Raw genomic sequence first — 15,345 nt, 5'->3', positions numbered from 1 at the left:
GATTTGAACCCAACTTTTGAGAGAAATAAGCTTTTTGTGTACATGGACATTTTCTGGGATCTTTTATTTCAGCTCATGAAACATAGGACCAACACTTTACATGTTGTGTTTAAATATATATTTGTACAACAGCTAGCACTTTCTATTCCAAATTTCAGTTGTGAGCATACTAGGATTTCTATATTATACTACAATATCAGTCTGACTATGGATGTTGTGTTGGTTGAATGTTCCAGGCAAGTTCCAGAATGTTCTTCAGCTGGTGAAACTCTTGTTTGGTAATGGCAGCTGGTTTAGGCTGTGGTGATGTTGGGATTGGGGGGCAGTGACTCTGGCTCCTTGTAGACAACCATCTGGCCCTTTCTGCACTCCACAGCCAGGTGGACAAGCCTCTCATACGCTCTTCACCACCCATTACTCAACCTCTTGCAGAAGATTTGTTTGTACTTGCAAGTCTCCTGGAAAGACATGAAGACTGATCATGAGGATGTGTAGCCATACAATAAACCATGTTAATCTGTAAACAAAGGGTAGAGTATGCGTTTTCTTACACTCAGTCAATAATGGGGCATTGAGATGGGCTGTTTGCAAATATGTGAAATTTTGAAGGGGGCTTGAAGGGGGCTTGACTCATAGACAGTCTAGTTACGGGTATGGTCCTGTAGCTCAGTTGGTAGAGCATGGCGCTTGTAACGCCAGGGTAGTGGGTTCGATCCCCGGGACCACCCATACGTAGAATGTATGCACACATGACTGTAAGTCGCTTTGGATAAAAGCGTCTGCTAAATGGCATATATTATTATTATATTATAGTCATATGTGTATGAGCACCTACAGTTGAGTGGACTAGAACTGCCAGAAATAGAGGGAATAGGCTAGAAGAGTATAGTAACAGCCCCTCTCCCCCAAGCCAAATAAATTACTAAGGGTGTAAAAAGTTTGAGGAGCTCTTGTCTGGTAGACAGTTTGTCTACAAGACAATAGATTATGCATGCTAAGCTTCACACACACACACACACACACAATACCTAGCCACAACAGACACAAGTGAGTCACCCACACCATACCCTCCCTACTAATACCTCATTTTGCATGAACAATCAACTAAGCCTCCATAATAGAAAAAAAGCAACAGTATAAGTTGTAGCGTAGCCTTCTTGTAAACACACCAACTATGACAACAAGACACAGACCATGTTTATGCCTAGTTCCAGTATATTTATTTACTCATGAAGTCATGGAAAGATTAAGTAGATTTTAGAAGGTGACTTACACTAGTTCCTGGTGCTGAGCTTGTTGTTGATGCCTCTACAGATTGATGGGATCAGACTAAATAGAACAGTCATGTCGTTTGCCTCCGGCTCTGCAATAGTTAGTTCGCTACCTAGCTAACGTAACCTAATGAAGTGTAACAGAGATGCTGAGCGATGAGAAGCAGGTGAAACATTTAATAAAACAGCAAACGTGGACCGAGACAACATAACAGTATTGTCTATGCATAAACACAGGAAAAATACTGACTGGTGAAAGAACCTAAGGTAGTGCCAGATATAGGGGAGGTAATGGAGTCCAGGTGTGCCTCATGATGACGTGCAGGTGTGCGTAATGATGGATCCCAGGACCGGTGGTTAGTATACCAGCGACTTTGAATGCCGGAGGGGAGGAGCAGGAGTTTGAATGCTGGAGGGGAGGAGCGGGAGTAGACGCGACACGAAGCTAATGCTGGATTGCAAAGTAACAAGTCACACGTTGACAGACAAGTCACACGTTGACAAGTCACACGACTTTGAATGCCGGAGGGGAGGAGTGGGAGTAGACGCAACACGAAGCTAATGTTAGATTGCAAAGTAACAAGTCACACGTGGACGATCCTGCAGGTGAAGAAGCCCGTATGGAGGTCCTGGGCTGGCATGGTTACACATGGTCTGCGGTTGTGAGGCCAGTTTTATACACTGCCAAATTTTTTTAAAATTATGTTGGAGGCGGCTTATGGTAGAGAAATGGACATTCAGTTCCCTGGCAACAGCCCTGGTGGACATTCCTGCAGTTAGCATGCCAACTAGCAGCTGGCTATTTACATTGGTATGCTTTGGAATGTCTAGTCAGCGTATTATGAACGCTAGCTGGCTAGAATTTAGTTTCGATAAACGTTAGTAACGTTAGCTACCTTACCTCAGCTTGTCCTCTTTTCTGCTGCACTGATTTTGGCTGATCGGATGCCTTCCTCTTTGAAGTGAAGGGGGGAAACGATGGAATAGCATCCCTTTTCAATGTTCGACGATATGGCAACCTCATCAGTTGAGACTTCAGTTCCGTTTCAAAATCCTCTGGCTACAAACAGACATTTCGATTTTTCTGTTCAATTGGATACACCTTCACGGGCAGTTCTTCACATCTTGAAATCACGATGAATTCTGGATATTGGGGTCTGCTTACAACCAGAAAATGTAGCTGGCCCATTTCTACAGGTGAAATGCAGAAACGGTCATGTTTGCGTGTCGTGAGGAAATTGTCAATTTTTATGATGCATATAATTTGTTAATAATATAAATTGCCATATATAGTGAAATAGAGCAGCAGTGAAATTTCCCTTTAAGAATTTGCTTTTATCTGTCAATTATGTAATGTCAGTGCAGAAGGATGAAAGGAGACAGGGAGAAGAAGCCCATTGCTGACATGGCCCCTACTTCTTCACACCATACATGCCTACTCTAGGTCTGTCCCTTCTCATCTTCCACATCACCATCAAAGCATACACCATTCAACAGAAGATAGTAATGACAGCTATCATACATGAAGGCATCATATACAAGCATGTGCCCAGCTGCATACTCATAAAGAAGCATATTTGACAGAGGAGAAGTGCTCTTATAATCCAAATAGCTTGACACTCGCAGATTGCATGCGTCATGCCACACTCATCAACAAAAGTAATGGGGAATGAGTATAATTCAGCATCCGCAGCAGTGAGATAGCTGATGTCTTCTTCAAACTAGACTGCAGCCGAGCAAGGTTTATTTTGAGCTGATTGGCATTTCCATTTTGATGAGTGCGGCAACACTGTAAAACATTTTCTGTAAAATTTACAGTAATTTACTGGCAGCATTTGGCAAGTAAATTACTGTAACTTATTTTACTGTACAGCTACTGCAATCCATTCTGCAGTAATCCTTTTTACGTTACCAAAGATGTTACTGTAATCTAATTTACAGTATATTACTGGAATTGCCCATGCAGCAATATATTATCCAGTGTTCTTTGCAAGTTCTCATTTTTACGTTTTGGTAATTTAGCAGGCATTAGCAAATTACAGTTGGTGCATTCAACCAAGGTTGATAAAAAACACATCACTGTCATAGCAAGTAAAACGTTTCTGTGACTGTTACTGAAAATGGTGTTGTAGTTAAAGATACATTGGTCTTCAAAATAATTCAAATTACAACATATCTTACGATATATCTCTGACAATCTTTGGATAGTGCCACTACAATACTAAGACATTCACGGTAACTTGATGACAGAGCAATGAAACACAGGACAATATAGTAAAAGTGACTATTAAACTGTATGGAAATGATTTCACTATAATTACAAGGGATTAGAGCAAGCAGGTTGACTGTGCATTTGCATATTAAAGATTACTAGTTGTTTTGGGTCACTTGCACTTCTAGAAGCCTAAACAAAGGCTTCCAATCTGGCCATGATTACACAGCAAAACCTCAAATGAAATGTGTTAATATTTAACCATTAAAAGGTTTAAAGACCCGCTATCCCTTTATACATGTAATTGTTAGTTCTACCACATACTGTATCACTTAAATTGGACTCTCACTAATGAGTGCAACAAATATGTTAATGAGCCAGCGATTCTTTCTCCTCCCACAATATTTCTCCACAATGCACCATCATTTACAGTATGCTGCAGTAAATATAGCAAAACAACAATACAGTACTTTCTTGTTAAATTGTATTGAAAATAAAATCAGCAATTGCTAATAGTGAAATTGTGATTGTATATTAGAGCAAGCTAACTGATAGTTGGTGTTATAGATCACTTACACTTCAGGCCTTAAACGGTTTTAAATTGATAGTGACTAAAGCAACCAAATGTAATTGTTGGATAACCACTACCACATATCACCTAATTTGGTACAGCACTCTCACTAACGGGTGCAACAAATATAGCCTTTTACAAGACAAGCCTCAATATGTTAATAAGTGAAAAGCATTTAGCTCGTCTGGTAGGCTCGCGTCACTGGGCAGCTCCCGGCTGGGTTTCCCTTTATAGTCCGTAATAGTTTGCAAGCCCTGCCACATCTGATGAGCATCAGAGCCGGTGTAGTAGGATTCAATCTTAGTCCTGTATTGACGCTTTGCCTGTTTGATGGTTTGTCTGAGGGAAAAGTGTCCAGATTAGTGTCCTGCTCCTTGAAGGCGGCAGCTCTGAACTTTAGCTCATTTCGGATGTTGCCTGTAATCCATGGCTTCTGGTTGGGATATGTACGTAGGGTCACTGTGGGGACGATGATGTCATTGCACTTATTGATGAAGCTGGTGACTGAGGTGGTATACTCCTCAATGCCATTGGATGAATCCCAGAACATATTCCAGTCTGTGCTAGCAAAACAGATCTGTAGTGTAGCATCCACTTGTTAAGATAATTAACGTGTCAGGTTAGGTGAAGTAGTGTGGCAGATTTGGAGATTGTGGTTCAGGTTAGGAAAAGAGTTAGGGTTACAGTTGTCAACAACTCATGTTTTAATTTGGTATTTTTTTTATTTAACCTTTATTTAACGAGGCAAATCAGTTAACTGTGTTGTGTTTTCTCTCATCGTGATGTGTTTTGTCCTATATTTTTATTTCATTTATTTTTATTTTTAATCCCAGCCCCCATCCCCACAGGAGGCATTTTGCCTTTTGGTAGGCCATCATTGTAAATAACAATTAGTTCTTAACTGACTTGCCTAGTTAAATTAAAATGAAATAAATACATTTAACTAGGCATGGAAGACAATGACAACTAGACAATGACCACATACCCCGGCCAAACCCTGACGATGCTGGGCCAATTGTGCGCCGCCCTATGGGATTCCCAATCATGGCCGGTTGTGATACAGCCTGGAATTGAACCAGGGTCTGTAGTGATGCGTCTCGCACTGAGATGCAGTACCTTAGACTGCTGCGCCACTCGGGAACCGATGTAAAAGAAATAGGCACGGACCAATTGCGAGCATTAATGGGTGTAATATGATATCAATAAACACTTATCAGAAGAAGCCCCATTCCAAATTGCGGTATCGTACGTATTCTGAATTACAGTAAATTACTGGCAGCAATTGGCCAGTAAAGCTACTGTAGAGTTTTAGGACAAAGTTTGATAGAATTCCTACAATACAGTATATTACCGTATTCGGTTGGGTTACAGAGTTCTCATTCACAGTTACAACAAATATAGCCTCTTACAAGGCACCTTAAAATATGTTAATAAGCCAGAGACTTTCCCCTTCCACAACATTTTCCCACAAGGCACTATAATTAGTACGGTAAAACACAATATTTTAGTGTTGAAATTACAGAAAGGACTTAATGTCTTTAAAACAAATGTACATTATTTTACTGTATAAAAGCAGACGCAACTTAACAGTTATTGCATTCATCTTGAGAAAGCTAGGTGGGGCAACCACATCACAGGCATAGTATGTACACTTTTCCTCAGTAAAGTAGTTATCAGCAAAGTCAGAGCCGGGGGTCGATGCTGTTATAGTAATACTGAATATTTTTTTAACAGTGAGGCAAATTTATGTTTTTTGTTTAAAAACAATAATTTCAGGGCCTCTTAAACTTTTCTTTGACAACAACGCAACCTTTCGGTTGCATATCGACATATGCTTGAAGATTCAAGGGGCGGTATCTCCATGACGTTTCACGTCGAACCTCACGTTGGACTACTAAATCCAAGCAGCGGAGACGTAGCAGGAACCAAAGTGAAGTTATTCTCAATAATCGTGATTAAGGTATGTAAAGTGTAAATTAACACTTATTTGCCGTGTTTCTATGATCATGAAGTAGAAGTTATTTAGCGTCTTACGTGTAGCTTGCTTGCAGAGTATGGGTGGCTCTGGTTCGCTGGAATAAGTCAGACAGCTACACAGAAACCGAAACAATGTGCCAAATTCTGCATTCTCTTGCTATGAAGGCTTTATACCATTCATTGATTGATCATCTAGCGATTTACAGAGGCTGCACCATGCATGCTTTCAAGTGGTTGCTTTTTGAAGATGTTACTGTTCATAAGGTAGCTAGCACAGCTGTGTTTTGGGCCTATCTTGGTCGGGTATCCTGCCCTGTGGAATGACTTTGACCAACTTTCCATTCTATTTTTGAATGCATCTGTGGATTTGCAAACAGCCGCACGAGGGCGATGCGCGTAAATTGGTGGGAGAGTCCTTGTAGAACGCCAGTAAAGAAAAAGCATATTTACATGTTGCTTGTGAGTGCATTTCTCAGTACTTTTGGGTTATAATTGAATTAGGAAATCACATGTTTAAAATAGTGTTTGTCTTCATTGCAAATCAACTGCATTATACTTAAACACTTAAACTTCAACCAGTAAAATGGCTCTTTGGCTAGCTTTTGCTACAGCCTAGCCTATATCAATGAGCGTTAACATTCTAGCTAACAACTGCTGCAGCCAAAATAAAGATAACAACCAAAGAACTGTTCATTCAATAATTAAAACATCATTGTAGCCGTATAGGAACCCCCAAAAGTGATTTAGTTTAGAAATGTATAACGCAAGGTGCATGTTGAATGGGCGCAGATGGCGATGGCTTTCTTACCGCGCACCAGTGCGTGACGTCAGTGTCGTTTACTGGGAAAGGGTCTTTGCAACAGTTTTAGCATGCTAGTAGTTGCTAGCTAAGAAAGATAGTTTTCCAAATGCAATGTTGTCTGGTCTACGCAAAACTGTAGCAGCAACATTTATGAAAGAATGTCCCTTACAATATAACTCTTTCCCTTGTGGACTTGCCAAAGGTAACCGAACTATGGCCCTCATCCAAGTGTCATCCAACAAATGCAGTAGCGGCTACCAGAAGGTGTTCGAGCATGACAGGTGAGCTCGCCTCGTGAAACCACTCGTCTCCAGAGAGCTCATATTCTGTTTTAGCTAGCAGATTGTAACAGGCTAATGTGATGCCCCATTAGTTTATGTACTGTTTGGCATAGCACAGAGAATTTTCGACCAACCTTAACTTTGCGATATTATCTTCGTTCTCAATTCGGCTAAACATGTATCTTCACACGTCTGTTATTTTGAATTTAGAAAATGCAATTTTTTTCATTTGCTCAATTAAATAATCCAACAATGTGTACGCCACCATCTTGTCTATTTCAAATCTCTCAATGATTCAGAACTCTGTCCACCCCAAAGTGCTGCATGTCATGACACGCCTGTCTCGATCAATGAGGGAAGATTTGAAATGGACAAGATTTTGGCGTACACATGGTTGGATTACTTCATGGAGCAAAACAATTATTTTAATAGCAGAGCATTTTCTAAATTCAAACAAACCACCTGCAACTCAACATTTTTTGAATATATATTTTTGGCCAAATCGAGAACGAAGATGCTATTGAAAAATGATCTGTGCTACCCCAAACAGTACCTATCCTGTAACGGCTAAGTCACAGATGGTCTGTTAACTAATTTCGGTTTCACTGTTATACATCAATGCAACACACTGCTGTTTTTCCCCCATGGAATACACAAATTATAGTTTTACAAGTGCCCATATGGCTCGGGTGGAAACTTGATGTAATACATTTTCTTTACCCAGCACTGAGCTGAAGTGTAAAATGAAGGTCGCTGTCTACTTGCCTCCTAAAGCTGAGAATGAGAAGTGTCCCGTGTTCTACTGGCTCTCTGGTGAGTTCTCACAGTCAATGGTCTCTCATATGTTACATAAAGACAGTGGTCACCATCCCTGCCCAGAATGGGTTAGAGTTAGGGTCTTGTTCTATCCCAACACCAACGCACCCGATTCAACTAATCGTCAAGATCTTGCCTGTATACTTGCTCTGATCTAGAATAAAAATCTGATCAACTACTTAGATTTTACCTATGTGTGTTGAAAATGTTGTCCTTCATGTCTCAATGTGTGCTTCTAGGGTTGACATGCACAGAGCAGAACTTCATCACCAAGGCTGGCAGTCAGCAGGCGGCTTCTGAGCACGGAATCATCATCGTCGCCCCAGACACCAGCCCACGTACGTACGCACACGCTTTACTGATTGCATAAGTCGTCCCTTACTAAATCAATGCTCATGCCCACCTTTTAATAGTAATTATAGCTCCCACCCGACCTTCCTACTCTTTATTTGATGTTCAGGTGGTTGTAACATCGAGGGTGAAGATGAGAGTTGGGACTTTGGCACGGGGGCTGGTTTCTATGTTAACGCCACCCAGGAGCCCTGGAAGACCAACTACTGCATGTACACCTATGTCACCGAGGAGGTGCGTCAGTCAAATGATAATAGTAGTCATGCTGATGGTAGCTATTACTATTGTGAATCCGTTGATACTGCTATGCGCTGCTAATCACCATCTCCCAACTCTTTCTTTTTTCCCTCTCTCTCAGCTCCCTCATTTGATCAACACTAACTTCCCTGCTGACCCAGAGAAGATGTCCATCTCCGGCCACTCTATGGGGGGACACGGAGCCCTCATCTGCGCCCTGAAGAACCCTGGAAAATACAAGGTATGCAATTTGGAAGTCTTTTCATTATGAGCTCAACATATTTTGAACGTATGAATGAATCCCTTTCTCTTCATCCCTTTCTCTCCGCAGGCTGTTTCTGCATTTGCCCCCATCTGTAACCCCATCCAGTGTGCCTGGGGTCAGAAGGCCTTCTCTGGGTACCTAGGAGAAGACAAGAAGACCTGGGAGGTACAGTATGGGGTTACAGGGGGACTGGCCAAATCAATGGGATCACGAACTAGAGGGCTGACCTTGAGGAGTGTAATTCCAGAATAACATGAGTTTCTAATCACTCTTCCTCCTCTCCTTTTCCTCCTTTCCAGGCGTATGATGCCACGGTACTGGCAGCGTCATACTCCGGCCCACAGCTGGACATCCTGATCGACCAGGGTCGTGATGACCAGTTTCTGTCGGCCAGCCAGCTGCTTCCTGACAACTTGATCGCCGCCTGCTCAGAAAAGAAGATTCCTGTTGTGTTCAGGCTGCAGCCGGTGAGTGCTGCCACCCAAAGACCAACTATAGCAACTGTTTGATCTTGAAATGCCTACAGTGGTTGATCAACTAAAAGTTTTGCCAGTACACAGTACCCTGCGTCACTACTTCATTTCTCCAGACCAGCGCAAGGGGGAGTTTGAGCAGTGATTATGCTTTTGGGTCCCAAGGTGCTACTGTGTCTCTAAAAATACACTTTTTTTGTTACTACTCATCAGTATTATTTACTAAAACTGTTGTTACACTAAGGTTTTATTCTAAGAGAAACTTAGATTATAATTAGGGTGTGGAAATGTTATTTTGCTCTTACTATAGTACTGTAGCCTACTCCCGACCGGTCATATTGTACACGCCCGAGTGGTGCAGCGGTCTAAGACTGCATCGCAGTGCAAACTGCGTTGCTACAGATGCTGGTTCAATACCTGTGCTGGCCGCAACCGGGAGACCCATGAGGTGATGGTAGGCTTTTGAGTTCTCTCCCTCTAAAAACATAAATAAATAATTCTAAGTAACAGAAATAAATAATTATAAGTAACAAACTGGCGTTATTTATAAATTAGTAACAATGTCTCACCCCATTTTCAAGAATAGCCCTTTTCTTGCTCACTTTACGTTATTTGAAAACGAAATCTCCAAAATATTATTTTTGAAACGGAGCAATTATTATTATTGCAAATTTTAAAATGATATAAAAGCCCCTTAGATATTCTCACAGATATATTGTTAACCCTGTGTGAATTCTGCAAATAACATTTCTAGGATGACAATATATATTGGCTCCCGAGTGGCGCACAATGGTTTTGCCTTGCAATTCTCCAGCTGAATGCACTGAGATTACGGTAGGCGTACGAGGTTCAAGGCAGGAGGCACTGGACGGGCCGCAGAGCAGTGCACAAGACTGATCTAGCCCATTGGGAAGGGGGGTGGACCCCCGCCCCACTGGGTAGCACAGAGCAACACTTTGAGGCATTGCACTAATAATGGCACTGACTAGGGAAACGTTCCTTCTGTTATTAGTGCCTGTCTGCACATTGTTTTAGTTAGAATGTAACTAATAAAGGTGTGGAAAATGCCCTTGGATATGAATTCGGAGGGCAGAAATGATTAAATATTAGAGCATTAGACCTATCGCTGAAGGCATCAGTCAAAAGTTATACTCAAATCCGAACGGGATTTAACGAAAAATGCCATGAAAAGTGCACACTTGTAAATCCCAAACTCTGGAAAGGTAGATACTAATTATTTGTGACATTGTGGTTACAATAAAGAATGTAACGGGATGCTGTGTTTTTATTTACATTAGTGATGGTTTGCTGGAGGCATTTTGAAAACAGGTTTTCAAACACTTGTTTTTCACAAGTTTACTGTAGTACTGTCCATGACTGATGTAATGCGAAAAAGCATTAGACAGAGTTGATGAGTACTTGAAGTCACCGAGAACAGGAGAGCAGGACATGGCCGGCTCTCCCTTATGTAAGGAATTAGCCACTTTACCATGTTTACTACAGGCTGTTTACTTGTCAGACTGCACAGTAGCCTAATAAAAATAAATGCAGGCGGCTTCCATCTTCTGAATTCTCTTCTAAATTCTTTATTATCCAAATGTTTTTAAGTGCGTGTGGGAGACCTCATGCAACCTCAATATCGGATAAAGCATATACTGCACTGCATTTCTTTATCAGCATCTTTATGCTTTCGTTAATAAAATAATGATAAAATACTCTTTCAAATGCAGATGTTTAGTTATGGATCCATAACGAATTACTATGGGAATAAATATCACTGAATTACATAAATATTTGAACAAAGTAGGCTAATGAAGGTAAACAAATGGTTTCTTACTGGAAAATACTCTTTCAAACACACACGTTGTACAGTGCTATTAGCAGGACAAGACTTGCCTAGAAGGAGAATTCTCCCCCATCTTCAAATGTATTTCTTAGTTAGGTTGGCTGTATCACAACCGGCCGTGATTGGTTGCAATTTCCGTTTAATCCACCAGAACAAATGTTGTGGTTAAACTCAAATATACTAATTGATAAAAAAAAACAACATTATCAATTGGAACCTTTAACATGTTGAAAAAGTATTATTATTATTAACCGTTTTTCACAAGTGTATCGGGCTGTGAATTCTGCAAACAACGTTTCCAGGATGGGTTATTAGTAGGACAATATATATTGTCATGGCTCCCGAATGGCACAGTATCTTACTGCAAGAGGCATCACTACAGTCCCTGGTTCGAATCCAGGCTGTATCACATTCTGCCGTGATTGGGAGTACCATAGGGCGGCGCACAATTGCCCCAGTGTCTTCCAGGTTAGGGGAGGGTTTGGCTGGCCGGGATGTCCTTGGTTTCTCTCCCTCTTAAAAAAAAAAAATGTATGTTGGCCTTTATTGATATTATTTTGGACTTTTTATTCAGATTAATCGCTCAATTTCGTTTTTTGAAAACAAAATAATCTCCTATCTATATCCTACCCGCTGTGGTCAACTATTTCAGCACCGTTTTGTGCTGACTGAGACAAGCATGGAGAAATGAAAATGTTAAATTATAGTCCCTGATTCTTAAACTGTGTTGACGTCTGCTAAATAATCAAGTTGATGGCACAGTCATAAAGCCTCGGCACCTACATTGGGGCGGCAGGTAGCCTAGAGGTTAGAGCGTTGGACTAGTGACCGAATGGTTGCAAGGTCGAATCCCTGAGCTGACAAGGTAAAAATCTGTCGTTCTCCCCCTGAAAAAGGCAGTTAACCCACTGTTCCTAGGCTGTCATTGAAAATATGAATTTGTTCTTAACTGACTTGCCTAGTAAAATACATTTTTAAAAAGCTGAGTAGCTTTGGATCAAAATAAACAAGTACCAACATTATTTCTGATAGTCTTTAATAAAGAAATGTTTTGGTTATTCTGACCTGGACACATGTACAGTATTATAATAGCCCACTATGGGCTATTAGCAGGACAATATACGCTTACCAACATCTGTTTTTTGATACTTTGTGAAAGGCAATTGATCAGCATGAAAAACTTTGGATGGCGCCCCCCTGAGTGGCGTAGCAGTCTAAAACACTATCGGTGCAATCTGCGTTGCTACAGATGCTGGTTCCATACCCGTGCCGGCCGCCACTGGGAGACCCACGAGGTGGCTTTTGGTTTCTCTCCCTCTAAATAACAAACTTGCTTCATTTTCAAATTAGTGAGCGTCTCACCCCATGTTCATGAATGGCCTTTTTCTCACTCACTCTAGGTTAAATAAATGAAATCAGCTCATATTGTTAATTTCATTATATAAAAGCCCCTTTAGATATGCTCACTGATCAGTTTTGCCCTAATGAAAAATGCCCCTTAGATATTAATTTATAATCCTCTTAGTACTGTAGCCTACTCCCGGCCGTCACGTTGTACGGCGCCATATTTTCCGTTCCAGCCTAACGGAAACCCAGATGGTTTTGTTTTTCTTGGAATAGAAACACCATAATATTAATGAAGCTATGTTTCATAATCAATCACATATACTATGTTCTTACAAAAAAGGTTTTAAATTCTCTAATGTCAATCAAATGCTTCTCAAACTAGCATTGTTAAAAATGGCTGACAATGAAATAATGTGCCATATAATTCTGGCAACATTTTAAAGGAAGAACCACTGTACTGGACTAGGGTTGGTGACCTTCCTGTGTGATTTCCCTGCTGCCAGTTCCATACAGTATGTGCTTGTTTACTGATGTAAAATGTAGTGTCAAACAGTGCCATTTGTTTCCATCAGGGCTACGACCACAGCTACTTCTTCATCTATTCCTTCATCACCGACCACATCAAGCACCACGCCAAGTTTCTCAACGCTTAAGACTGACTGCTGGACCAGAACCCTCTTCTGTGCTTTCTACTCCCAACTGTGCACCTGGTATTGTCAACCTGTCTAGAGAGGCAGAGCTAAAATTAACCTGATGTGCCTTGTGAGCTGAAATGAACACACTTGCTATGTTGAGTCAACCTCAGAACAGACAATAGTGGGGCCAGGATGTTTGGTGTTAAGAGGAGCTTGCTTGCGAATCATGTGGTTACTCCAACTGTATTTCTGAAATAAAGGTTCAGTTATTACTTTTGATTCCATTTTATGACCTTAGGCATATACACATTGACATCTGAGACCAATACAAAATACATGTAGGTGGACTATAGAACATAAGACCATGTGCTTTTTACAGATAAGGTCTTTACTGATAGTGATGAAATATATACATTATTCACAGCAGTTAAGGCAACATTAAAGGGGTGTTTCATGCAATAAAATCCAAATTGCTGTACACCAATATGACAAGAGGTACAAAATGGTACGTCAATTTTAAGAAACTTAAACATAAAAAAAACATTTCCTCCCAATCAAAGTACAAAACTGAGTACAAGCTTTCAGGACTATAAACAGAGAAAGGTAGAAAAGGGCAAAACTGCTCAACTCAGCAGTCAATAGTTACACTGGTAAAAACATTTAGCACATTTGTGTAGTTCAAATAAATGTCACACACATTTAAAATGGAGCTCTGAGATTTGTCAGTTGCCAAAACAGTCTTTAAAGTGCAGATAATTTCAGGCTTGTAGGCAGCCACACCTGAAGGGATTGACTTGACTAATCAATGAACTAAAAGTATTGACAATTTTTAGGTTTCTAAACTGCTTGCAGCACACGGCCCAAACCTCCATACGGAAACGATAAGCTGCAGTCACTTTCTCCTAAGAAAATATCCTTGTCATATTTCCCTTTTAGTGTATACATTTATTTTCTATCAAAATATAGGAGGAAATGTTAACTGGGAGAAGGGATACTGGTAGTCAAATGTTAGCACCTGAGTAGTTCTATTTAGCTTGGTGGAAAGGAAATTACTTTGAGTATTAAAGTAGGATTACTGTGCATAATTTGTGTATATATATATATATATATATAAAGTATGCATATATATATATATATAATATATATATATATATAGTAAGTGTAAATTATATTAAATATTAGCTACATTATATACATAAATAGTGTTGTTACTTTGAATTCTACATTAGAATCAGGATCTGGAGTGATCTCATTGCTAAGAGAATGTTCACTTTGCCTGAGGAGTGTGGTGGTGACTTAAAATATTCACTATGCAGAAATTGCTCTGCCATTTCCTGGTTTCAAATTTCAGTTTGGAAAAAAACAAGCCAGTATAGCGTAGATAATCATTGTACCTTCTAAACCGCTACGATTGTATTTTCAGCTGTTTGAAGCTGGTGTTAGAGATATTAGAACGGGATGCATAGAAATAGAGTAGATGGAACAGATCTACCTTTCAATGAGAATAACAGAGCTATACCTAATTTCTATGTGAATTTGGTCGGGTCGCCCCATAAAGTAAGAAATATACTACTACAATACTTTCTAAATACAAAACCCACTTGCACGAACCACCACATTGACACTTCACGTCACTACTTTTCATAACATTTACCATACGTCTAAAGACATTTAGATCATTGGAATAGTACAAACCATATTCAAAAACAAAGCTGGAATCATTAGTTGCTACATCCATTTTTGGACTTATAAATGAATGATATACCCATTTGATTCTTGAATATAACTCAAATGCCTCACAAGCTTAGTTAAACTGTCTTACCCCATCGGAACCCAGAATAAAAACTTGTTTTACTCCCAATGTTTGTAAACAAACACACAGTATAGCCTCAAAACATGGTTAAAACTCATTTTTATATCATGGATGGTCAGACCTTGCATTCATAGCGGTCTATGAATTTGAGAGTGGTTACATTTATTCAGGCCCATCCCTCAGCTTTTTACCAAAACAAAGTCGGGGTGGCCTCTGTCATTGTTTCAATTAAGGATTTTAGCTTTAATGAATTGCTGTCTCATAAGTGCTCTGAAAAAAACAGTTTAGTTTTGGCAACTGTCAAATCTATCCAGTGAAACATTGTTTGTTTTTACTGCTAAAGCTTATGCTTTGGATACCAAGCTATATAAAATGGATATCTGTACAATACAAAACCCAACACCATTGCTCACTCACACACACTTAGTATTCTTATTTTGGAGTGTTC

At 40.1% G+C, this 15,345-nt stretch overlaps 1 protein-coding gene across 2 annotated transcripts; it reads left to right on the top strand.

Moving 5' to 3' along the window:
• The first annotated feature begins 5,860 nt into the window (after positions 1-5,860).
• LOC118386291 (S-formylglutathione hydrolase-like) lies at positions 5,861-13,356 on the top strand. Of its 2 annotated transcripts, none has more exons than XM_035773933.2 (9): positions 5,861-6,014; positions 7,036-7,114; positions 7,839-7,927; positions 8,170-8,268; positions 8,391-8,515; positions 8,640-8,759; positions 8,850-8,948; positions 9,083-9,250; positions 13,022-13,356. In XM_035773933.2, the coding sequence occupies exons 2-9, from the start codon at positions 7,047-7,049 to the stop codon at positions 13,100-13,102; spliced, it is 849 nt and encodes a 282-aa protein (XP_035629826.1). In that variant the 5' UTR covers positions 5,861-6,014; positions 7,036-7,046; the 3' UTR covers positions 13,103-13,356. The 2 variants fall into 2 exon arrangements, with proteins under 2 accessions (XP_035629826.1, XP_035629827.1); XM_035773934.2 differs by lacking the exon at positions 5,861-6,014 and adding an exon at positions 6,412-6,490.
• Positions 13,357-15,345: the final 1,989 nt, after the last annotated feature.

The sequence above is a fragment of the Oncorhynchus keta genome, chromosome 7, assembly GCF_023373465.1.
Source record: "Oncorhynchus keta strain PuntledgeMale-10-30-2019 chromosome 7, Oket_V2, whole genome shotgun sequence".
In the NCBI taxonomy this organism is placed as follows: domain Eukaryota; kingdom Metazoa; phylum Chordata; class Actinopteri; order Salmoniformes; family Salmonidae; genus Oncorhynchus; species Oncorhynchus keta.
The sequence above is the reverse complement of the archived record's forward strand: the minus strand, read 5'-3'. Positions and strand labels throughout refer to the sequence as shown.

Coding starts and splice junctions, on each gene's coding strand:
- LOC118386291 (XM_035773933.2), top strand. CDS start 7,047: ATGGCCCTCATCCAAGTGTCATCCAACAAATGCAGTAGCGGCTACCAG. Junction 7,928..8,169: donor CGTGTTCTACTGGCTCTCTG/GTGAGTTCTCAC, acceptor GTGTGCTTCTAG/GGTTGACATGCACAGAGCAG. Junction 8,760..8,849: donor AGAACCCTGGAAAATACAAG/GTATGCAATTTG, acceptor TTCTCTCCGCAG/GCTGTTTCTGCATTTGCCCC.